At 40.3% G+C, this 25,803-nt stretch overlaps 1 protein-coding gene across 1 annotated transcript in view; it reads left to right on the top strand.

Moving 5' to 3' along the window:
* The first annotated feature begins 1,116 nt into the window (after positions 1–1,116).
* Positions 1,117–25,803, top strand: part of C1QL4 (complement C1q like 4) — a 45,239-nt gene continuing 20,552 nt past the window's right edge. Inside the window, exon 1 of the mRNA XM_072135114.1 lies at positions 1,117–2,303. Within this exon, the coding sequence (XP_071991215.1) occupies positions 1,740–2,303 (564 nt within the window). The 5' untranslated portion in view covers positions 1,117–1,739. The remainder of the gene's footprint in view (positions 2,304–25,803) is intronic.

Below are 25,803 nucleotides of genomic sequence, written 5' to 3' on the forward strand. Positions count from 1 at the left end.
ACTAGAATTCCACAACAGAAAAAAGATTGTGCATGAACTATAGTTTTTGAGTGATCCGTGAAAATAATGGCCCTGACTTGAATATGCTCTACTTTTTAATGGATAGGTTATACAGTGTGATAAAATATCAGCTGTGTGCTCTGACCCATTAAAGGGTCATCCCATTCACACAGCTGATTTTCACTGATATGATAATCTGTCCTCAGGCTAGGGACACATGGGGTAAGGTCTACCCAATAATTGCTGCATAGTTAAATTGCATGGCAATTTACAGTGTCAACAAATGCTATGAGATTTGAAAAAAATCCCATTAATAGATTTTGAGCAACAAATTTTACACTGCAGATGTGGATTTCATCTGGTGTTGAGTGGACTTCAAACTCACCCTGTGTGTATTCAATCTGAGTGAGTTGTAAAATGTGCAAAGTGAAGTTTCTTCCAAAGTTTCTTCATAACATGGCAACTTCCAATGCTGGAAGCCAACTGACAATATACTGTATATTATATACAAACTGAATATTATATCTGTAAATAAAACAAATCTTGAGCATTGCTGATTTTTTCATCTACAATTTATGCATCCATTTCCATATTAAAATGCGTATCTGTACATAAAATGTCTGTGTGTATCTATATGTATTCATCTATAAAAATCTGTATCTATTGGGCAATGAAAGAAGGGCCTCTGACCTTTTGTATGCAGCCCTGGAAGTCACATCTGTCCTGAGAAGGCTTTTTAATTGATTAATTGCTGATTGGGCTGCAATGAGATGGGGTTTATGATCTTTTGCTGCACCCCTAGGTGATTCCTGCTGGATTTGTCAGCTCTTAATCAATCTCTACAGGGAAAGAGAGACAGGGAGACACAGGGAAAGTACTTAATTGCTCTGGGATGATACCAGCTCAGCATATAAAACACATTCTTAAACAATGCTGCAGATTTGCTGCTTGCAGACTTCTGTTTCCCAATAACCAGGTGTTGAAATATAGAACCCCACCAGGGATTAAATACAGTCTGGGATTGGGCAATCTGAAGCCTCTGATGATATCTGCAGGATGTTGCTATATAGTGGAATCCCTTGTACATCATGTAGACGATCCAGCCCCACCTCCTCCATGCCCTGAAAGGTACCCTGTCTATGCCAATCTGATTTTTTCTCATGTAAATGAGGAGAGAGCTGGTTTGCAGAGGATGGGATGGGATCAGACACTGAGCCTGCAGGCAGCTCAGCTCTCAGCTTCTCCTCCTCCTTCTCATGGCACCAGAGGTCGCTCTTATTTTCTTAAAGACAGTTCACACATCTTTGCCTTCACAGACCTTCCTTATCACTTGCATCTAAGCAGAGTTTCACAGGAGCCAGGAGGTGATGCACACATCATGCCCATATGAACTGGCACGAAGATACATGCCCTGGAGAAATACATCTGCCATCTAGGCTACAGAAAAGGAAGACTCTCCAGGACAGGGAAAAGTTTATCAGCCTAGGAGCCCACCGAAGTCTATGATTATTGGCACAGGAGCCAGTCAGGGGCACCTGTAAGGTGGGCAACAGGTGTGACTCTCATACCCACCGGGAGCGCCATAGCGCAGCTGGCACTGGAGCTTGGGATTTCTTTTCTGGGTTTGTCCTTAAGAAGTTTTCACCATTACTTCAAAAAGTGAAGAAGACTTCCTAGCCCTGGCAGCGTCCAGGCTGAGCCGCCGGAAGAGGGTGATTGGTGCGGCCATAGGGGTGGCCATGGTCCTGATTCTTCTCATAGCCATCCCATTACTGGTCAGCAGCTCCAAGACCAGCAGCCACTATGAGATGCTGGGCAGCTGCAGGATGGTATGTGACCCGTACACCCCTCAGACACATGGGGCGTCCTCTGCCGAGTCCAGCCAGGAATATGGGCTCATCTCCCCTCCACCCCACCTGCAGGGCAGCAAGATGGAGCAAGGGAAGAAGGGCAAATCCGGACTCCGAGGATTACCCGGACCTATTGGACCACCTGGTCCTAAAGGACCTCCAGGGGACCCAGGGCGACCGGGACCACCTGGTCCTCCAGGACCCGGCCCAGGGGGATATGTCTCGTCCTATTACAGCCCAAAGATCGCCTTCTATGCCGGCCTGAGGAAGCCACATGAAGGCTACGAAGTTCTGAGGTTTGACGACGTTGTCACCAATGTAGGGAACTACTATGAGCCCTCCACCGGCAAGTTCACCTGCCCCCTGCCTGGCATCTACTTTTTTGCCTACCACGTGCTGATGAGAGGGGGGGATGGCACCAGCATGTGGGCAGACCTGATGAAAAACTCACAGGTAAGAGGTGAAATATATAGGTGTATATATATATACAAGATAATGTTCTATACAGGAGGTACCCGATCACATAATGCCTGTAGATATATAACTTACATGGTATAGTCATGATCATTTCTAACAAGCACTACAAAGTATCAGAGGGAAATTCGTAGCTTATATATTCGGTGTTTCATTGTCTGTGAAGGTCCATATTCAGAAATGAGTTGTATATAATCACGGTAGAATGTATTGTCAACAGGTGGATTATAAGAAGATTGCAAGTCTTTATATGTGTACCCAACTATCTAATATATATATAACAAATAATTACATACCTAGGTTATATTTATATATAATATCTAATTATCTGTCTTTATGTCCAACTATCTAATATATATCTGTAAATTTACCTAAAATTTCTGACATCTATTATTTCTATCTATCTATCTATCTATCTATCTATCTATCTATCTATCTATCTATCTAACTATCTATCTTTATGCCTTCCTTATTTCTCAAAAAAACTGAAACATTGTCGGTTTCATGCAGAATAAACAAATCTATCCTGTAAATATGGTATATTGCTTTTTACAACATAAATCATATAACTTTGTATATTCACACCCATTTCTATACGCAGACTATGAGTTCTGTCTTGAGGTTTATATCACACATATAGAGGTGAATCCTATATTTCTGCTATTTCTGTATTCCGTCCATTGTCTCCACAGCAGATTTCTGTATTCCCAATTAAATCACAACAAAGACATTTGTGAATGAAGTATTTACATAAATTGCTTGTAAATAGTGAAACCCACACTATAAAGAGGATATCCACCCCCTGCACACAGGTCCTGGGGGATTTGTTATTATTGCCCCCTGGGACCCTGTTGTAAGCAGTAAGTCGTTTAAATTCGTTTCATTAGGACATAACTGACTACATTGTAACTAATAGGATAACAATATGTCATGGGGGAAATGTTACTCCCTGCTTCCCACTCATTAGTACATTACTATACACTCAAATTAGTAGATGGGATGCAGTGACCTAAAAGTAATATTGAGATGTCCTTCTGTTAACAATCTAACGAATAAATGATATAACCTGATCTATGGTGAGGTCCCCAAGTAACCAAGACCATCAATTTATGTCTAATTTCAGTTAACTTCTGTTTGCTTTAACTTGCAACAAAGGACATAAAGTGTGACATGCGACATTCTCATAATAGTGTTTAAAAGTTTTCTACATATATGTATATATATATATATATATATATATATATATATATATATATATACATATATACACTTTATATATATATTTATATATATATATATATATATAATACCTATACCTTCAGGGACTATAGAGTATGTATGAGATATAATGTAATGTTATTCTTCTTTGTCTGCCTCACTTTTATCTAGGTGAATGTTTATTTTTTCTATCATTTGCATAGCAATTAGATGCCAGAATATTGATATTCCTGCCCCTATTTATTATGAAAGTCTCCTCCTCGTGACATGTGTGATGCCAGGGATGAGCTGTGTGGCATTAGGGAGGGGGCACCAGCTGCTGCCTGTCCCCTGGTGCTCATTAAGTTGCATACTTTATTCCTGGTATTTGTTTTAGCTTCGTGTCTACATTGACGTTGTCTGTGCTGCTGCTCACTTCACAGGCTTTTCGGTCTAGCCCCTGGTAAAAGTGCCCTCTGCCCTTGCATTGTGCCAGCATCACCTTCATGTCTCTATTAACATCCCCAGACAGGAGAGGAGCCTTTATCGAAGTGACAACAAGGTTGGATGTGTGGACAATGAATGACATGTTGTGTAGTGCTGGAGCATCAACAAGGATTACAGAGTGATGTTTGTCTTGTGGTTGGAGCTGGTGAATATTTTATAGGGAGCTCAGACACTCATCTATATTATTATTCCTCCCTCATATAGTCTTCAGAACCAGAGGATCCATCACTCTTCTATGGTGACTAACTTTTTTAAAGAGGTTTTGTTTTTCAGGTTTTGTTTTGCTACCTAATGCCACCTACAGGTGTGGCATTCTTCTTTACATTTAATAGTTATATACATAGTTGCAAATGTAAGTTCAATAGGTATTTGTTTATATATATATATATATATATATATATATATATATATATATATATATATATATATATAGTATATATTATGTGGATTTATAGGTAATATATAGAAACATAGCTAGATGTATAGATAAATCCTACTTGACTTAGTAATAGAACAGGTTGTGTAACATTTAAATGCCCACTTCAAAGGGCAGTTTCTCCACTACTCAGTATCACAGCAGGTGAACTCAAATTGATAAGCTAAAACCTAGACATGATGAAAGATCCTGGCTGAAAATGAGCCAGCGGTGAGAGGGTTAATGGTACTGCAGCCTGAGAGGTCAGCTCAGCAGGTGGAGGACTGGGAAGCTGAAGCGTGGGGATCATTTATCAAGGAGCATAGGGGTTACCCATGACAAAAGAAGGACAATCCACTTGATTTTCCTGTCTGCATTTTCATCTCCAGTCAGAATGCCTTCAACAAAGCAGCTCCACTAATTGAGACAATCCATGCTGTACCAGTCAAGGGTGTGCTGCTGTACAGGAATTTGTGTAAGTCCACAGGAAAAAGCCAAAATATGAAATCTGATTCCTTATTAGAACTATAATTTAAGAGGATAATACTATATAACTAATAGACATTGCCAGTCAGATTAATTACCCTGAAAACAATATGGATTTATAATCTTATCTAGTATAAAGAATTTGTGACAATGTCATTCTGCTATAATATGACATTTTGCTCCTGAATTTGTTGAGGAACTGAAATAAACTATGTATCTGTATATAAATACACACCACTGGTTCATATAGAGACTGGGATTGTTCATGAACTGATAAAATGGTTGTAATGAAGACAAGAACCGACTGTCCAAATATGCAATAACCTGCAGAGCTTCATGGAACAGTACAATGTAATATTTAATATTTAAGAAGTAATGAAAACACTTTTGTATTGAGATTTCATATTCTTATTTCTATTCCAGTTCTCTCCAAAGACAGAATTAGCACAATACACAATTGGCCCTATATCATAAGGCTTTGTTTCTGTAACAGGTAGTGGTGAGATAAAGAAAACCCAGCCCTTCTGCATGGGTACATGTTCTCTTTAATTGTAAAAATACTCATCTTTTAAGAGATGAAAATTCAATAGATACACAAATGATGCACCTAAATAAGGCTAGGATCACCTGTCAGTGGCTGAGCTATAGTATAGAAGGAGAACAGGAGACTGCACAGTAACCATAGTTTGTGTAGATACAGAGTACATTCATTATCAAGGGGATTGTTTTAAAACTGAAAGATGTAATAAGATGCAAATGCAGAAAGATAGATATTGCATTGAACCACAAATGGACATACAGAAATGGCTTGGTAAAGACCAAAGGGTCTTCATACACCTCTTGTACACTAAGAAATTGGAATATTGCTAGCTTGAGAAGCTCATTAGGATGAACACAAAAATGCATAAAGAATTAAGACATTGATATACTCAGTATTGATAATTTTAGCATCTGTGTATCAAAACAATTGTTATCTGATCAGCTGCAGTCACTCTTATGGTTATATAATTTATAAGATATAATTGAAAGAGTCTACATGTCGTATTTATAACCATAGTCATTAAGGTCTTTTATCAATTTGGAAACATGCTATATTTTTCAGTGAAATGTAAGGGATTAATGATATGGCGCACAAACCAAAAGGTTAAGAACTGATTCCACATTCAAGAAGGTGAAATAGAACTCCCTAGACTGTGAGCCAAAAACTGCGTCACAAAACAAGTGGGAAAAATAGAAGCACCAGAAAATTGACGGATTCACAAGCGGTGCAAAAAAAGAACAAGTCAAAAGTGTCAGAAAACCACAAAAATTGTGGCGCCGTCACTTTATAAATAAGGCGCAATAGGCGCAGCAAGAGGAAAAAAAAATTCTGCCAGTTTTCCGTTTGAAACGGCGGTAATTAATGTCCCCCACTGTATCTTGTGGTGAACAACACGACTCTGACTGCACATTAAGACTGGACATAATTGTCAGTGATTATTAGTACATGATCTTTCATGTCCCATCATTTGGATCACCAATATTAATAGCTTTGTTTATGGGACAATCAGCATCAGTCATGATGGCAGCTTAGCTGAATGAGGATATTAACATAAACAGAAGGTTGATCTTGATGGACTTGCGGCTTTTCAGTCTTTGCTGCCATGTAGAGGAGACCGTATACTGTCCTATGTGATTTGTATTCTTCTTCTTCTAATGTCATTAGAATCATAAGATCGGTGACATTTTTGAAAATGAAAAAGAAATGTTACTATGAGGGAGCTTGGAATTAGCATTGAAAAAAATATGTTCCTCAGACAAGGGACATGACACGCTAGGCACACTGACATGGTGATCACCCGGTATCAGAGCGGCTAACTCTGCAGCTTACTGGCGTAGAGCCAAAATGTATCATTGAACCTAAACATGGCAGATTATTAGAAAACTGTGATATGCACCGTGGACACTTATATAGTGGTTAGATTTGTCTTGGTCAGTATAACAGTCTATAGCAGTGATGGCGAACCTTTTAGCGGCCGAGTTCCCAAAAAGACGCCCAAAACCCCCCTTATTTATCGCGAGGTGCCAAACAAAAATTAATGCAGTAACTCACTGCTCCCTGTTCTTCAACAATCATATTGGCCTCCTGAGGACAGCAACACAGTAGAAAGATGGAAAATTTGCATCATTTTAGCTTTCCAGTGTCCCAGTGTCTTTCCAGTGTCTGTAGACCTGTAGGGGCCAGCAGGAGGTCCTCCAAAGATAATTCGGCCCTGTCTATTCATTCTCCCTCTTCCTACAGTCCCAAGTAGCGAAGTAAGTATGAAAATATGACTGAAAGCAGCATCTTTTAAGTTGCTTGGAACTGCAGGAAGATTCCTGTCTGGTGTGCCGGGCCATAGGTTCGCCACCACTGGTCTATAGGTTATATGTGCTACTTAGTACAATCCACTTTATCTAAGGCTGCATTCACACTACCGCATGGGGAACGTATACACGGCCAACGTATATACGGCCAATATACGTCCCCCACAGAAGGCAATAGGCGCAGGGCGCCCTATTGGAGCGGAACGGTGCCGCACATGTGCGGGACCGTATCGAACCGTACCCCGGGAAAAGATAGGACATGTCCTACCTTTTCCCGTATTACGGGGCGTGCGCCATATGTTCCTATGGAGAGGGACGGGGGTGAGCAGCGCTGCCGTGCATGTAGCCTAATGCAGATCATGTAATGACATCTGTAAAGGGGAGACATTTAATGAACATTCTTCAGGATAATTTTATGGTGCAGCTTGTAGAAGATCCCACAAGAGGTGACGCATTGTTGGACCTTGTGATTTCTAACAATGCGGAGATTGTCCAAAATGTCAGTATCAGGGAACCCCTTGGGAACAGCGATCATAATATAATTATTTTCCTCTTAAACTTTAAAAATCAGAAACAGGTGGGAAAATCGAAAACTTTGAATTTTAAGAGGGCTAATTTCCAAAAATTCAGGGCTGCAATACAGGACATAGACTGGGATCAGATACTGTCACATGGTGATACTAATGTTAAATGGGAGAAATTCAAATCTATCCTGGGTTTTTATACTTCTAAATTTATTCCAATAGGCAACAAGTATAGACGGGCTAGATTACACCCTGCGTGGCTTACAGCTACAGTTAAAAGGGCAATTAATGAGAAAAAGAGGGCATTTAAAAAATATAAATCTGACGGGTCACCTGAGGCTTTCAATACTTACAAAAAACTTACCAAAATCTGTAAAAAGGAAATCAAATCAGCCAAAATACAAAATGAAAGACAGGTGGCTAAAGATAGCAAAACAAATCCCAAGAAATTTTTTAAGTATATCAGTGCAATAAAAAATGGGTCACAACAGGTTGGACCCCTTTATTCTGAAAATGGGGCATCGGTGACTGGAGACCAAGAGAAGGCGGAGATACTTAATAGGTTTTTTAGCTCCGTTTATACAATAGAAGAGAGAACTTCTGACTTGGGTGGTGCCAGTGCGGGTCACTCACCCTGTAATATAGTAGACTGGCTGAATGTAGGCATTATCCAATCTAAGCTCAATAAAATCAATGTGTACAAAGCTCCTGGACCAGATGGGTTACACCCCAGAGTTCTTAAAGAACTCAGTTCTGTTACTGCTGTACCACTGTCTAAAATCTTCAGGGATTCCGTAATGTCTGGTGTGGTGCCAAGTGACTGGCGCAAGGCAAATGTGGTGCCAATATATAAAAAGGGCTCTAGAACTTCGCCAGGCAATTACAGGCCTGTAAGCTTAACTTCCATTGTGGGGAAAATACTAGAAGGGTTAGTAAAAGACTATATACTGGAGTATGTGACATCAAATAGAATAATAAGTGATAACCAGCATGGGTTTACTAAGAATAGAAGTTGTCAAACTAACCTTATCTGCTTCTATGAAGAGGTGAGCAGGTGCCTGGATGGAGGAGCAGCTGTGGATATTGTGTTCTTGGACTTTGCAAAGGCATTTGACACTGTCCCTCATAGACGCCTGATGGGTAAAATTAGGGCTATTGGTTTGGCAGAACTCATTTGCAATTGGATTGAAAACTGGCTGAAGGATCGTATCCAGAGAGTTGTGGTCAATGATTCCTACTCGGAATGGTCACCAGTTATGAGTGGTGTACCTCAGGGTTCTGTGCTTGGCCCACTACTATTTAATATATTTATTAATGATATAGAGGTAGGAATTAATAGCACTGTGTCTATTTTTGCAGATGACACCAAACTGTGTAGTGTAATACAGTCTATGGAGGATGTTCATAGGCTGCAGGGTGACTTGGACAAACTGAATGTTTGGTCATCCACTTGGCAAATGAGGTTTAATGTGGATAAATGTAATGTTATGCACCTGGGGGCCAATAATCCAAAGGCAAAATATGTCCTTGGGGGAGTAAATCTGGGAGAGTCCCTTGTTGAGAAGGACCTGGGGGTACTAGTAGATCATAAATTGAATAACAGCATGCAATGTCAATCAGCTGCCTCTAAAGCTAGTAGGATCATGTCATGTATCAAAAGTGGAATGGACTCTCGTGATAGGGATGTAATATTACCACTATACAAGGCACTGGTTCGGCCACACCTGGAATATGCTGTGCAGTTCTGGGCACCGGTCCATAAAAAGGATGCCCTGGAGCTGGAGAGGGTTCAACGTAGAGCCACAAAACTGATAAGGGGTATGGAGGGTCTTAGTTATGAGGAAAGATTAAAACAACTAAATTTATTTAGTCTGGAAAAGAGACGACTACGAGGGGACATGATTAATTTATATAAATATATGAATGGTCCATACAAAAAATATGGTGGTAAGTTGTTCCAGATTAAATCAAATCAAAAGACGAGGGGGCACTGCCTCCGTTTGGAGAAACCAAGGTTTAATCACCGGAGGCGACAGGGCTTTTTTACTATGAGAACGGTCAATCTGTGGAATAGCCTGCCTCAGGCGCTGGTGACAGCAGGGACAGCGGATAGCTTCAAGAAGGGTCTAGATGCCTTTTTACAGCTAAATAACATTGATTGTTATGCTATATAGAATTGTTTTCCCTAAATCCCTTCCTCATCCAATCCCTACCCTTCCTTGGTTGAACTTGATGGACAAGTGTCTTTTTTCAACCGTATAAACTATGAAACTATGAAACTATGAAACATCCATAGGACAGAAAAATTGTGTTAGGGCACCCAGAATGTTGCTACATTTGTACTCTGGAATGTCCAGAAACACCACCAGCCTCGTATTACCCAGACATGATAAGTAGAATACGACCTGATAAAACAAAACAGGGTATAGTAGTATCCAACAGTAGAAACGTGGTCTTCTAGATGCCAATGCTGGCACCAACATGGAGATGCGAAGACCAGGCCTACACATTATGAGTTATATATACACTACAGTACTTCTTCCCTTATTAGTGCTCCTGCTAGTGACCAGACAGTTTAATATTGGATGCTGTGAGAAACAATATGCATTTGCAGCAGTAACAGCCAATATATGGAGACTGGCTCCCCCTCTTCCTGGCAGTAGTCATACTTGTGGTATGTATATACAGTATATATCGTAAATACTCAAGTATAAGCTGACCCGAGTATAAGCTGAGACCCCTAATTTTACAACCAAAAACTGGGAAAACCTATTGACTGGAGTATAAGCCGAGGGTGGGAAATGCATTTGTCACAGCCTCCCAGTATATAGCCAGCCAGCCCCCAGTAGTATATAGCCAGCCCCCAGTAGTATATAGACAGACAGCCCCCAGTAGTATACAGCCAGCCTGCCCCATGTAGTATACAGCCAGTCTGCCCCATGTAGTATACTGCCAGCCCAGCCTGCCTCATGTAGTATACAGCCAGCCAACCCCGTCTAGTATACAGCCAGCCCAGTCTGCCCCGAGTAGTATACAGCCAGCCCAGCCTGCCCCCCATAGTATACAGCCAGCCAAGCCTTCCCCCTGTGGTACACAGGCAGCCCAGTCTGCCTCCTGTGGTATAGAGCCAGCCCAGCCTGCCCCCTGTAGTATACAGCCAGCCCAGCCTGCCCCCAGTAGTATACAGCCAGCCCAGCCTGCCCCCTGTAGTATACAGCCAGCCCAGCCTTTCCCCTGTAGTATACAGCCAGCCCAGCCTGCCCCATGTAGTATACAGCCAGCCCAGCCTGCCCCCAATAGTATACAGCCAACCCAGCCTGCCCCCAATAGTATACAGCCAGCCTATCCTGCCCCCAATAGTATACAGCCAGCCCAGCCTGCCCCCAATAGTATACAGCCAGCCCTTATAATAAAAAAATAAACTTACATACTCACCCTCCGGCGGCCCCGATGTTCGGCACGGCTCCCCGATGTCTGCGCGGCTCCCCCGGTGGCCACGAGGAAGAAAGAAGCGGAGCCGTGCGGACATCAGGGAGCCGAGACGAAAATCAGGGCCACTGGAGGGTAAGTATATAATTTTTTTTATTGACTCGTGTATAAGCCGAGGTGAGGTTTTAGAACTTGACTTATACACAAGTATATACGGTAATATAATACAATCTACTATAGCAGTGATGGTGAACCTTTTGGGGACTGTGTGCCGAAGCTACAAGCAAAAGTCACATATTTTTCACAAAGTGCCAAATGCCAATTTAAAGTAACTCACAGGTTTCAAACGTATTGGAGTCCTGAGGACACCAATACAGTGGAAAGAAGGAGTACCACTGTACTATAGAATATCAAGCATGATAATCCAGGAACACTTACTCATAGATCCACTGTCCATTACCACTGACTTGTATTTGTCATCTATGACCTCCTTCCTTTTAAAATCAATTGTTTAAATTACGCTAATAATCCTTGGGGGTGTTAACAGAGTGCCTCTTTTCTGCAGTATACAAACTGTTAGATTGTCTCACACTCTCCCTGTTCCCTCAGCACTTCCCCCTCCCTCTGCCTGATGTAAGCTCACCATAGCAGGGAAAGTTTCAGAACACAGTGGGAGGGGGAAGTCCTCCTTGTATACTGTAACAACCTGTAAATCTTGTAGGGGCTCTGGTAACTCCGCCCAGGAGCTCTTCAGGATCGATAGCATAATTTTAATAGTTGATTTTAGAAAGAAGGAGGCCATGGATAACAAATATAAGAAGGTTACAATAGTCACAGTGTCTGGATCTATGAGTAAGTGTGTTATCATGATGGATTTTGATGGTAGATTTCCTTTAAGTATGCAGAAAACACAGTTATAATCTCCTCCTGTCCTATAAATAGGTTTGTTTTTCTTAAAGTAATATGAGCATAAATTGTGTAAAGGGACTTATCTAAGAGAAGGGGCCATGTTATAAATTGTAATGTTGAGACAAAATGTGTGACTTGACTATGGCTTAAATATACACAACCATACCACCTCTACTTTAAATTATTTTAGTTATGAGAGGCGTACCACAAAAAGGTTCCTCCATACAATTCACCAGTAATTGGGATCCTTAAAGGGGTTATCCGGGTTTAAAAAAATTCTTATGGCCGGGCTGGGGAGGGCTATTTAAACACAATAAACATGTACTTACCTCCTCCGGTGCTGCCGATGTCCCGCGCCGCGGCCCGTCTTCTCCGTGCGCCGTTTTCAGTACATGGGCGCACAGGGAGCTTCCGGCCGGCCGGAAGCTCCCATGTGCACCATCTCCCAGCGCTTACAACGCTGAGAGATAGGGACGGATGGGAGGAGCCGTCCACATCGCGGACCGGAAGCTCCCTGTGCGCGGCTTCCGTGCCCCTGTAAACAAACAGGGGCACGGATCGAAGGGACTGCGGCGCGGGACATCGGCGGCACCGGAGGAGGTAAGTACATATTTATTATGTTTAACTAGCCCTCCCCAGCCCGGCCATAAAAAATTTTTTAAACCCGGATAACCCCTTTAAAATTCCTCAGCTCCAGTAATCCATTACATATACTCTAATAAAAATTAGGAAATGGTTTTTAAGGTAACAGTGAGTTTTTTTACCTGCTGAGCCCTTATATACCTGTGCAGACTGAACTACCGGTATATTGTTTCAAGTTTTTTGCTACTATACTCTTTCACTTACTTTACTATGCCTATTTCCCTTAAAGCAATCCTGTCACCAGGAAAGTCTGGTGACTGGTTCCAATAGCCATTTCTATGCTGATTTTAAAAAATGCTCTTGTCAGAATTCTGAATAATTTCAGTACTTTATAAAACTTTATTTCAAATTACCTTCAGGGAGCCTTTTTTATAATTTATTTTTACCTTTTACACCCCATTACATTTACATTCCACATTTAATCTACAAAATAGATAATAACTAAATTGTAAATACAATTCATAATTTAAATTGTGCAGTTCCTGGGAAACAGTCTATACTGTATAGTGACAAGCATTTTCCTATAGCAGCTTCACAATGTAAGGATGATCCACATTATATGGATACCATACACAATATATCATGAGTACCGGGAAGTGTTGACATGTCTCATGGCCATTCAGGATTGTAAACATTTTCAAGCAGGGCTTTATTCCAATGTATTCTACTTATCTTCCTTTACTTTCAGGCTTCAATTCTACCATACTTCCTGAATAAGTCATATAGAACACTTCAGTAGTTAAGTAATGTAGCTTTGGCTTCTAAAAACAGGCTTTTATTAAACTATATATCCTTAAAATCACACATATCACATAAAAAATCAACCAAGGTGAGTCTTTCATTATCACTGCCCTTTTTTGCTTTTGCTTTTTTGGCAGCTTGTTCAACATGCAAACAGATTGCTAAGGTTTCTGTATTTCAGATTTCCAGTGTCCTCCCAACACATTCAGGAAGAGTCAATGCTCTTGCAAATGATAGGCTAAATGAACATCTGAGAGCACTTCCTGCTGCGCCAGGAAGTGCCAGGAGACGGCGATCTACAGACCGCAGCATAATGGGATCATGGAGAAGGAAGTAATAATTTGTTATTCAACACATTTCTACGACTATATGTACAACGTTGTACATATGGTGCACAACGTTTTATGTTTTTTTGACACTTTTTCAAACTTGTCCATTAAGTTATGGGACATAATGCTATAGACATGAGCCTTGCCAGAAACTAAGGTGACTTATGAAACACCAAAGTTCACCAATATTATGGCAAAAATATTGGGACAAAGTACAGTAAGCAATGTAATAGTAGAGAGCCCGGAAGAAGAGCAGCTAGTGCGAAACGGCTTAAGCCTCTTCTTGTGGGCTAGCTGCACATCCTCCCCCCCCCCCCCCCCCCCAGCACCAAGGTCCTGTTTTCATATTGAAAGATCAGTGAGTGTCAGTCTCTTTTTCTCCTCTCTACTTTGCCAAGCAATGTAATAGTAGTATAAATTTGCACCACATCTATTGTCTATTAGCAGCCACTATAACAAATTTTGTCAGTTTTAGACAATATTAGTACATCTGCTCCAATCTCTGTCTATCTCTGAGAATAGGTAAGTCTGATTATAGAAATCAATCTTATTTCAAGAGGAAATGACTTTCCTTGCTATAAATGAGCATAACTAAAGTATATGGCAAAAGATTAGGAAATCTTTATAGATCACTATTTCTACTTTTGAAGAGTTACTATCACTAATAAGACTGCTCCATATAACTGGTCTGTCTCTGCTCTGAGAACATGGGTATTGCTCCAGTTTCCTATATTTGATGTAAATGTATTTTCCAGAGAGTATATGTTACTGGTTACATGTCATAACTAGAGAGATCAATCTGAAATAGGGCAATAGTATTTCTGTACATAAAATACAGACACGTAACTAGAGCAAATGAAGAGCGTTGCTACATATGAGCTTAGTGCTGATCAGTATGCAGGGACACGGACACAGCTCTTTTATACCGGGTCACTTTAGCTGGTTTTACTTTTCATGCCTACTCTTGATCCACCTGCATTTGCTCATGTATTCAGCTTACCATTAAGTATATATAATGGTAAAGTACATATGTACATACCCCCAAAATAAACCCATTTACAAATATGTAGAGTGGTGGACAGTACATAGATCTTTCTGATGATTTTTTTACACCTAGGCAAGTAATGATGAGGAAACAGCATCTTTGCCTAGAGGTAAGACCATTTCACCATCATCGTCTATGAGGGGGTGGTCATAACTGTATGAGAAGTGTTACTATGGAACTGCCATAGGAGGTTGTGGTGCTTGGGACAAGTTCTATCGGGGCCCAGATGCCTGTTTTTGAAATAAAAAATATCTAATGTTATGCAAACTAGATTCTTGGGATGAGTTGTTAATCCAGAGACTGCCTGCCATATTTGGAACTAATTAAATACAGGCGGTCCCCTACTTAAGAACACCTGACTTACAGACGACCCCTAGTTACAAACGGACCTCTGGATTTTGGTAATTTACTGTACTTTAGACAGCAAAGAAGACAGTAGTCCGGCACCACACGACCCCAATAAAGCCTGGGTCTCGACAGCAGCACGGCCAACTATAGGCAGGGTGGTCACGCCTTCTTGCACAACTATGAATACGGTGGTGCTCAGCAGGAGCGAAGATAATCCAAGTAGAAATATAAAGAAGTTCAGCGGCACTCACCATTCAGTGCGAAGAGTACTTTATTGAGGTGTGTACAGGTACAGAGCGGGGCCAGGCGGCGACGGGCCGTTTCGCGCTAGTCTAGCGCATTCTCAAGCCAATGAGCTTGAGAATGCGCTAGACTAGCGCGAAACGGCCCGTCGCCGCCTGGCCCCGCTCTGTACCTGTACACACCTCAATAAAGTACTCTTCGCACTGAATGGTGAGTGCCGCTGAACTTCTTTATATTCTTACTGTACTTTAGTCTTAGGCTACAATAAACATATATAGCAGTTATCACAGGTGTCTGTAATTAAGATTTATTGTTATTCCTGATTCTTATGACAATCCAACATTTTTAAAATCCAATTGTCTCAGAGACCAAAAAAATTTTTGACTGGGGTTACAATAATAATGTATACGGTTCCAACTTACATACGAACTCAACTTAAGAACAAACCTACAGAACCGATCTTGTATGTAAACCGGGGACTGCCTGTACATGAATAAGGTGAAATGAGGGCTAGGAAACTGCTAAGACACAATCCATTTTAGCCAAAGCTAAGTGCAACTGCCTGAAAATAACCCCTCTGCTTCTAAGGATCTGTCTTTTGCTGACTTTCAAAAAACAAAATTTCTTTCCAAGCCAGAGGATGTGACAGATCATCCACACAAAGAACAACATTGGGGGGGAGGGATATAACACCACATTGTCTGGTTTCTTATACTACTTTTTGGGAACATTTTTAATTTTATTTATTTTAATTCTGTAGATTTATATTTGTAAAACGTGAATAAGGGCAACTGATTTATTAAAGGGGGTTGCCCACAAAAGAAACTTCTCAAATTTAAATCCACTAGTGATGTTTACACAATAAAGATAATTTTTAACCCTTTACTTTACAATTTTACTCAGTTTTATTGCTGTTTTAGTTCAGTGATCATTAGTGTATGATTCCAGAGTGTGGGCGGGAACTCTCTAAGCAGGCATATTATGATCCATCTAGTTCTGTGAGCTGACAGTGTGGTTAGATTATCAGGGTACACCGTTTATTTACACTCTATTTACCTTCTAAACATTATACTAGTATCTGACACATAGAAAGAGAGATGAGACAGTTCAGAGATGAGAAGATGAGATCCATGAGATGGATATTACGCACAATGACATTCTACAGCTCTCCTGCATCTCTACTATTCCACAACACACTGTTAGATCTGCTGTGCCTTCCTCCCCCTCCTCAGATATCTGCCTGTAGCTTGTAGCTCTCCTCTCGATGCAATGCAGCAGGAAGCAGTGTCTTTGAGCTCATCCTGGCAGAGAGCAGATCAGTGCAGCATCAGACAGAAAAGCAAGATGGCTGCCAATCCTAAAGTTAGAAGATCCAGGGTTGGAAGCCAGGGGCAACTGAAATTGTGTACACCAAGACTGATAGAGACAGGTTGGACTTATATCTCTGAAATGCTGTATTTTTGTTAATAACAGTGAATTAGAGAATGTATTATTTTGTTGTCCCGAGTATATTTAAGAAACTTGTCTTCATGGAAATACCCCTTTAAGCAGCACTTTGTGCCCATTTATAATCATCAGGCAAGCTGGCACCACCCTCTTAAAAATTCAGCACATTCCATAGGCCAGAACTTAAATCTTTGTTTTAACAACTCCGCTGGGATGGGCCCTGCTGCACTAAATGTTTGGGGTCCAAAATCACAAAAAGTTTCACAGTAGGTTTAATTACAAAAGCAAAAAACTGTATGACGCTTGGCAGGATTATTATTCACAACATAGCCATTTTTTGGGTCACATGGCTTTCTTCCCATGTGGGTTTACCCTAAATGCACAGTAATTTTCAGCTGGATAGGTGCCAGAGTATTCTACAGTGACAGACCATATAGTTCTGGTTAGTAGCAGAAACACAGGAGGGCTGGTCTGTAAAAATAGCAGAAAAACATCCAGCCATGCACTGCAGGACCTGGCACAAAACACATAGCAGGCTGCCAGCAGAGCAACCAGGCAACTAAAAGTTCAAGCATCAGAGACTCAGCAGAGCTGTTTACAATACAGGAGAAGTGATCAGGTTCTAGAACAGGTATTTAGAATAAGGGCTTAGATTTTGTTTCAAGCAGGTAAAGGTTCAGGTATAGATACAAATTTCAGAATTAGACGTTTAAGTTAAGGTTTAAGCACTTAAATGGGGTTGGACACTTTTCAATAAATCTGTTCCATTAGACATATCTCTGAATATATATCTACCTGTGTCTCCTTTGCAAGCTGCAGCATTTCCAGGTTCTCAGTTGCTGCCCTCTGCACACACACATAACTTAGCCTGTCCTCAAGGTGTCACCCACTATGTCTCTCTCCGACAGTCTATCCTTACTGACTGTCTTGAAGAGGGGAGGGAGCAGGATGAGTCAAAATATTCTGCTACAGCTACTCCTTTTCGGCAAAGCTTAAACATGTAAAAATAGCAGACTGCAGTAAGTAGCCGAAATACTGAACCACTTGATGAATATTCATTATAATTAAGGCAGTAAAGACACATGGGTAATTTATGTAAAAGAGTGGCCAACCCTTTTAAGGGTCCAGCTGCAGTTTAAAATCCACGGTTGATGTTCATTAACATAAATTAGGGTGTTGATTTGACCTTCAGATTTCCCAGCTCAGCTCATTTTCACCTTTAGGATACAGCCCGATAGTCTCATGATATGCAATTATAACTTTGAAATCTTACGGAGTTTATTTTCTGACATGTTGTACTTCACAATAATGCTATATTTTAGTTGACATTTTTTGCACTTACTTATAAAAAAAATGGAAATTTGATATCTCTAAATGTGATACTTATCATACAGTTAGTCTAACAGCCCCAAATTGGTTGCTAGTTCAAAACAGCCTTTGTTAAGCTTAACACTTTAAGCATCTCACAAGAATTAAAACGTTGGACGTTCTATTTAAAATGTTATATTTTTGACAATAAAATGATTATTTTGTCCTAAAATGTACACATTCATACAGGATAAAATGAGAAAACACATCTCAGATTTTGTTGTGCAGTTTCTTACGAGTAGGGCAAAACCCCACATGTCAATGTAAACTACTTTAGGGTCTCACAGCATCGCGCAGAACAGAAGGAGACATTGAGCTTTTAGAACCCCCCCCCCCCTTCCCTATACATGATCCTATTTTGGAAACTACACCACCCGGAGAATTTATCAAGGTTTATATTGAGCTTTTTACCACTACAGATGGTTAAAAGAAATATTTACATAGATTCGTGTAAGTGAAAATCTTTTTTGATTTTGAATTTGATCTCACACATCCCACAATCCATTACCTCCCCTGGATTTTATTCACTCCTTGTTTTCTCCCTACTTTTTCTCCACCTGGGACAACCTTGATGCCAAGAAAGTCATGATCAGTTTGAGAGGCCTTATGACTCCACTGTTTCATAAACCTGAGGTAGGGAGGCAGAGAATTCTCTGTTGGGAGGACATTTGCCTAGACCAGATTGTTGTCTCCTGTGGAGGTCCCGCGGGCATGTCATCCAGACCATAGACAACTGTTGACCTGGACTGCACTGCTTTCGGGTCTTCCCTTATGGCCCTGAAAGCCCTCTTCCAGATGTCTTCTTTCCCGGCCCTTGTGCTCTCCATTCTGTATGGCATACTGCTTGAAGATGCTACAACCAGGTGAGCCAAGCCTTGTTGGGGCCTGCTAAAATGCTTAATTTACAGAAGCAAAATTGGAAAAATCCTTCTTATTTTCCCATAAGATGCCACTGCCCTGTTACACCCAGGAATTTAAAAAAGAAAATCTAGATAGTAAAGATGCCCTTCTCAACTCCATAGAATCTTGCCATAGGTGCCTGATGTATGTTGGTGGTGTGGTATGGAAGTGGGTACTTCCAGCCTTTTTGAAGTAAATTTTTGATGTCTACCATCAGGTTACCGGTAAGAGGATTGCCTTATCTCCCCACATAGCTCTCTTATCAATACTGTCCAGCTACATCTCCTCCATCAAAAAGGGTCTACTCTGGCACTTCCAAACTGCAGCATGTACTGTGATCCCAAGACACTGGAAGAGCCCCAAACCCAGTATGGTAGTCAAGTGGCTTCAAGAACTTAGTGGCTTCAAGAACTTAGTTTCATCCATAGAATGGAGGGGATGGTGGCTGACGATTCTACAGACCCGGGTAAGACAATTACTACATGGACTCCATGGGATACCTATCAGCGTTTTTAGGAATTTCAGGACCTATTTCTTCAATACTGGCTGAGCGCTTTCCTTATATTGATCCCTCAATTCCCAGTCTTGTGTGTTCCCTGCTTTTTCTATTTGTGACATTTTTGCTAATGCACAGACTTGTGATAGTCACGTACCGTATATACTCGTGTATAAGCCGAGTTTTTCAGCACAAAAAATGAAATAGAAAAGAAAACTTCTACTCAGTACTGAGCAAAGGGGCTGAATACTTATGACCATGTGATATTTCAGTTTTTTTGTTTAATAAATCAGCAAAAATATCTACATTTCAGGTTTTTTTCTGTCAAGATAGAGGCAGAGTGTACATTAATGAGGAGAAAAAGGACTTTTTTTGATCTTACCAATTGGCTGCAATGAAACAAACAGTGAAAAAGTTAAAGGGGTCTAAATACTTTCTGTACCCGCAATCCTGAAATCTTCTGGGTCACTGTGATGTGGCTGTCTGCATACAGTAGAAATTCCACCTTTTTTTACAGTTCTTTGCTGCATTGTTTCGATTTCCATTTTGGCGATGGTTGGATCTGTCCCTCTGCATGAACAGTGCATACAATTATTACTAGGCGAGATACAGATGGGTAAGGTGTTGGCATTCTCCATTCTAGTGTTTATATCAACACCAGAAGGATGTGACAGGGTGAGGAGTAATAAATCCTGAAAATCATTGCACTACATGAGCACAGAGGAAGACAAAGGAGAAATAAAGAGGGCACCTGCCTTAAAATAACACAGCAACCATTTAAAGAACAATAAACTACAGTGAGTACAGATTTAATAGATACAAAGGGGTGATACACTGCAAGGTTAACTCTGTGTCTCAGGTTTTCAATATTTACCGACAAGTTTTGTTGTATTTTTACTTTACATAGGTATGAAGTTAATACATAATTGTGCACAATGCTAAATATTGTAAGAAGATATTACTAAAAAATGGTAGAATAGAATAATAATCTTTATTTATATAACATCATCATATTCCATAGCTGCTTATCAAATAGAAGTGTTAATAATTTCAACCATAAAAAGCTGCAGAAAGTGTTAGGATTCGCACTGGAGAGTACTGAACACATTTGTATGTTTGTTTGTAGTAGCAGGACTGTCAAAAAATAAATTCATATTACAGAATTGTAGCTGACTTGGAACCCTTTGGTACACTCCTATGTTTGATCTCTTTACTGAATACAGCACAGCCCCTCCTCTCTGTAAGAACTACAGAAGGCTTCTGGTTAAATATTACATTAAAGTGTAGGGTCTATGTAGCAGAGTTATCCAGAGAACTCACAGAATACTCCCCCAGTGCTGCAATTCTATACTTAAAATCCAATTTTTCACAGTCCTGCTGCCACTAACAACACATATAAAAGTAATATTACATAGCTCTCTCTAGTGCTGGGTGGATTCCTTTAATCCCAGCCTTTGTCTTCAGAACTGCTTCAAGCTTTGCTGCAAAGTAAATATGAGAGATTTTAGTTAGAAATTACTTTTATTGGAAGAAGGTCAGGAGGCGGAAGCCCAGCATCTGTTTTAATTAGTGGTTCTTATTGGCCTTTAGGTTGGTAATATAGATGAATTTCATTGTATTCATTGTAATCCTGCTAGTATTATAATAAGATGGCTTCTGAGAAGTGATCCCTAAGAACAGGTAGTGTTAACCTACTGTGATCTCTAGCGAGGAGGAAAAGACCTCAGGTTTCCCTAAATACAGTGGTCCCTTTATGTAAAACATGAATTTGTTCTTAAATGAGAATTGTAATCTGAATACTTTATAAATTGCTACATAGTAATTACGGATAAGGAAAATAAAGATTTCTTCAAATATGTACAAAAAGCAACTCAACTCAACAATTATACACAGAATACAACTCAATATAATTGTGAAGTTAGCGGTAGCCAAGTGTATATTTCTTACCATGAAATATGATGAGTAAGAGTAACTAAAATGCGTCCATCATAGGCAGTTCAATCAAAATAGGAAGGGTACATCTGCAACGTAGTTCTATTTAAGTTTACAGGACTTTTTCAGGTTCTTAAGAGCAACACTGTCCAACCGAAGAAGATAGAGGAAGATTCTAAATAATGCTTAAAGTACAACAGGTAAGTATAAAAACTTTTGCTTAAAGTGAACCCGTCAGGTAATTTAGCCCCCCTAAACTAAATATATTTTCATAAACTGCCTTAGTAAGCATTGCCCCTTTCATTGTCCCTCTACATGCCTGTAAACTTAAGCAATGAGGTCCTAAAGCTGTATGCAAATGGCCTGTGAAATGTTCAATAAGTCATTAGCATATTCAAGCTGTCCAGCTTATTCATGAGTGGGAGGCACAGCCACACCCCCCAGTGCTTTACTGACATTCTGTAAAATGATTTGAGGTATAATGGTGTAATGGCTCCTCCATGTGCTTCCTGGGGCTGGGGGCCCCTGAAACCTGTGTGTGGGCATAGGAGAGATACAACAGCTCCAGGCAGCCATGTTATAGCAGAACATGTCAGGTACATGTGTAGCTGATGTCTGTGTCTCACAAATGTTTATTAGGAGGACAGAGTCTGTCAGCAGGTAAAGCACAGACACTAGCAATGCTTTACTATACATTACACACAGACATGAGCAGGGGGAGGAGAGGGGAGGGGTAACAGGGTGGACATCACTGCCTCTGACCATGTGACCAGTCTCATTTACATAATAAAGAACAGATGATTTTATAATGATTAATGTATGAATTGACTAGATAAAGGCTGTGATGGATCCTTGTGAGCTGCTCCAACAGGTAGTGGTGACAGGACTAGTTCTCTAATTTTTTCTAATTAGCTATATGGGGGTGTTTCACAGCTAGAAGAGGTTTAATCATGTCCCCTCCAGGCTACTCTCCATTTGTCATGCATTCTGGTAACCATTGGAAACCATACAGAACGGCTGGAGAAGAGAGGAGGCTTGTTGGGAGTTGGCAATAGTAGAGGAGTGCAAGAAAATTAGACCTTGAGTGATGTCACAAGCATCTAACTCATTACATGCTTCAGGATGTCCAATTACAAACATGCTGTCCTGATTCATATGAATGCCCACAGTGCTCCTCACTGCCCTTAGCTGATGTCACAACCAGGAAGTGCCGCCTACCTTAGGAATAGCTGAATATGATTTTAAAAGAAGGAATGATAGATATATGAGGCTATATCTCAGGATAAGAAGAAGCTGCACTACAGCTATTTTTTGTCAGGAACCTCACAGTTATGCTTTAAATCCAAGTAGTAGGACTACCATAGTAAGAAGAACTTATTATTTCTATTTATGCCATGCACAAGCCTGTCCAGTTTAAGCAAAAAATTATTTGAACTTTTGACTTTCAAGCTCTTCCATTTCATCTTGGTTATCTCATAAATAAATTTGACTCCTTAAAATTTAAATTAACTCCTTATCACGAAGCTTGTTTTCAATGTTCTGCTATCTAGACAGATAGTCAGACCACCCAAATCAATTGATAGCTAACATTTCCAGACTGTCTGCTTTGTGTTGGTATGGTTTTTATGTGTCCTCTAATTTTTTCTAGGTGCGATTTTTCTCATTTTCATGAAAATCGGCAAGTGTCACATTTGAGGGATAACATGGCTTTCAAGTGACTATGAGAGGCATAAATAATTGTAAAAGCCTTTATAATTACCTCACTATAGAAATTAGACCCCCCCCCCCACGTATGTAAAGCATCTTTTACAAAGTCTGTTAACCCTTTATGTGTTTGTGAGGGGTTAAAACAAAATGGATTTAGAAACTGTCATTTTTTTGTAAAATACATTAATTTAGACCAAACATTAAACATAATGATGAAAACACATGATGAAATGCTTTGAAAAGTTTGATTTTTCTCCAGAGTGTACCCCATATGTGGTGGTAAACTGCTGTATGGGTACATGGCTGGGCATTGAACGAAAGCAGTGGCATTCAGAGAAGATTTGTACTGTCACATTGTACAGGCTATAAAAGTTTTATTATTTTTGGTAATTTGAACATATCAGGGATTATTTTTTGTAAGATGAGAAACACTGTATAGATAATTCACTTTGGGTGTCCATAGCTTATTCATAATATTTTATTAACTATTTAGAGGCGGACACAAAGAAACTCATCACATTTTGTTTTGGATTTTTAGCATTTTATCTTTGCTCAATTATCAAGCATAACTTCTGTATTTTTTTGTTGAATGAGCTGATTGAGGTATTATTTTTTGCAAAAAGAGTTGTTCTTTTCAGTGGTATAATTTTAAGGCACAAACTTTTTTTGATCGTTTTTTAGAACATTTTTAATGAGGGTATTTAATGAAAAATTATATATCACAGGAAGGTTTTTGTGGTTTCTTTTCATGCTGTTCACCATTTGGGCTCAAAATTGCTTTAGATATTTGCATAGATTGTCACAGCCATGGTGATACCAAATGTGTAGGGTTTTTTGTATTCTTTATTTGTTTTTTTTAATATGCAATTGTTTTGTTGAGTGACTTTGTATTTATTTATTTATTGTAAAAAAACGATTTTTACTTTTTTCTAAACTTTTTTACATTTTTTTTTCACACTTGAGTTGAATAAACGTTCATCTGATCACTTGTTCAAGCCCTTAGGCCAGTGGTGGCGAACCTATGGCACGGGTGTCAGAGGTGGCACTCGGAGCACTCTCTGTGGGCACCCAGGCCATCACATCACTTTAGCACAGAGTTTCCAGACAGGACTCAAAACCTCCTCCTACAGTCCTAGGCCACCCAGGACACGCTGTGCTCAGGGCTATTTTAAAGCTACACATCCGGTGCAGAAAAGGCTGTGTTATTATTGTTGCTCCTGCTCTGGGCCCCGCAATTCTTCCAGTTCAGGGGACCCTGTAAGGAAGCTACAATGATAATCTGAATTTCTCCTCTTTCTTGCAACTGTTTTGGTGTCCTCAGGATGCTGATACAATTAAAAGCCTTGACAAAACAGGTAGCAACATGCTACCACTTCAATTGCTACGTTGGCACTTTGCATTTAAATAAGTAGGTTTGGTTCTAGTTTGGGCACTCAGTTTCTAAAAGGTTCACCATCACTGGCTTAGGCCATGTGCAATGTAAGTAACTGGCTGTAACTTAGTGGCTCATTTACAGTCGTGCTGCTTACTTTTGTCAGACTGTGCACCTTGGACAGGTATTTAACAGGTGTCTGCGGACATGATTGTTTTTTGGCGCAGCTTCCATGGGACACAAATTGGGGCATGTGGTCGGACGATCCAACTGATTGAGACTGAGTGCGGGATTTAACTTTCAAATTGTGTCGCAAGCCCAAGCACTTACATGCACCAGGAAGATGGTAAACTCTGTCAGACAGGAGCGTGGAAGCGACACATGCAGGAGATCAGGTGCACAATCTTAGTGAATCGCGGCACTTTTGGCGAACCTCAGCAGACTGGTAAGTAAATGTGCCCTAAAGTGTCTGAACCAGTTTTGTGTCCCAGCTGCACTATGTCCGTCAAGACAAAAATGTGTACCTAAATTGATGTGTTAGCACTTAGTCTGATTTTGTGCCACATTTAATACAGCAATTGGGCAGCAATGTCCAGAGGTCTTAGTACCCGGATAATGTCTCCTGACAGTAGATATCAATCTTATATTGCTAATTCCAGCGCTATGAGATTGTAACAATAATGCTTGTTTTGTAAACAGTTAGTATCAAAGTTCTGACTTTTAATATCATAAGATCACGCAACACTCTGTCTCAATGCCCTCAAACATCGCTAACAGTGTCCACAAAAAAGTTAGATACCTATGGTGGGACACTTAATAGTGCCAATAAGTCCCATATAAAAGAAAAGAACCCTACGTATTGACATTAGTGTCCAAACGGAGACGAACGAAACTCTAAGTCTCTGCGCACACACAAAGCCGTCACCAGCGCCAAGATAGTAGCCAGAAAATTCTAAGTCCCTGCGCAAGCGCAGAGCCGTTATCAGTTCTGAGATAGCAAGACACTAAGACACTGAGTCAGCAAGACACTAAGTCTTCACGCATGCGCGGGATCTAGGGGGAGCGAGAGCTTTGTTTCCCACGCGTGCGCAGTACCC

This window comes from Engystomops pustulosus, chromosome 2 (assembly GCF_040894005.1).
Source record: "Engystomops pustulosus chromosome 2, aEngPut4.maternal, whole genome shotgun sequence".
Lineage (NCBI taxonomy): Eukaryota > Metazoa > Chordata > Amphibia > Anura > Leptodactylidae > Engystomops > Engystomops pustulosus.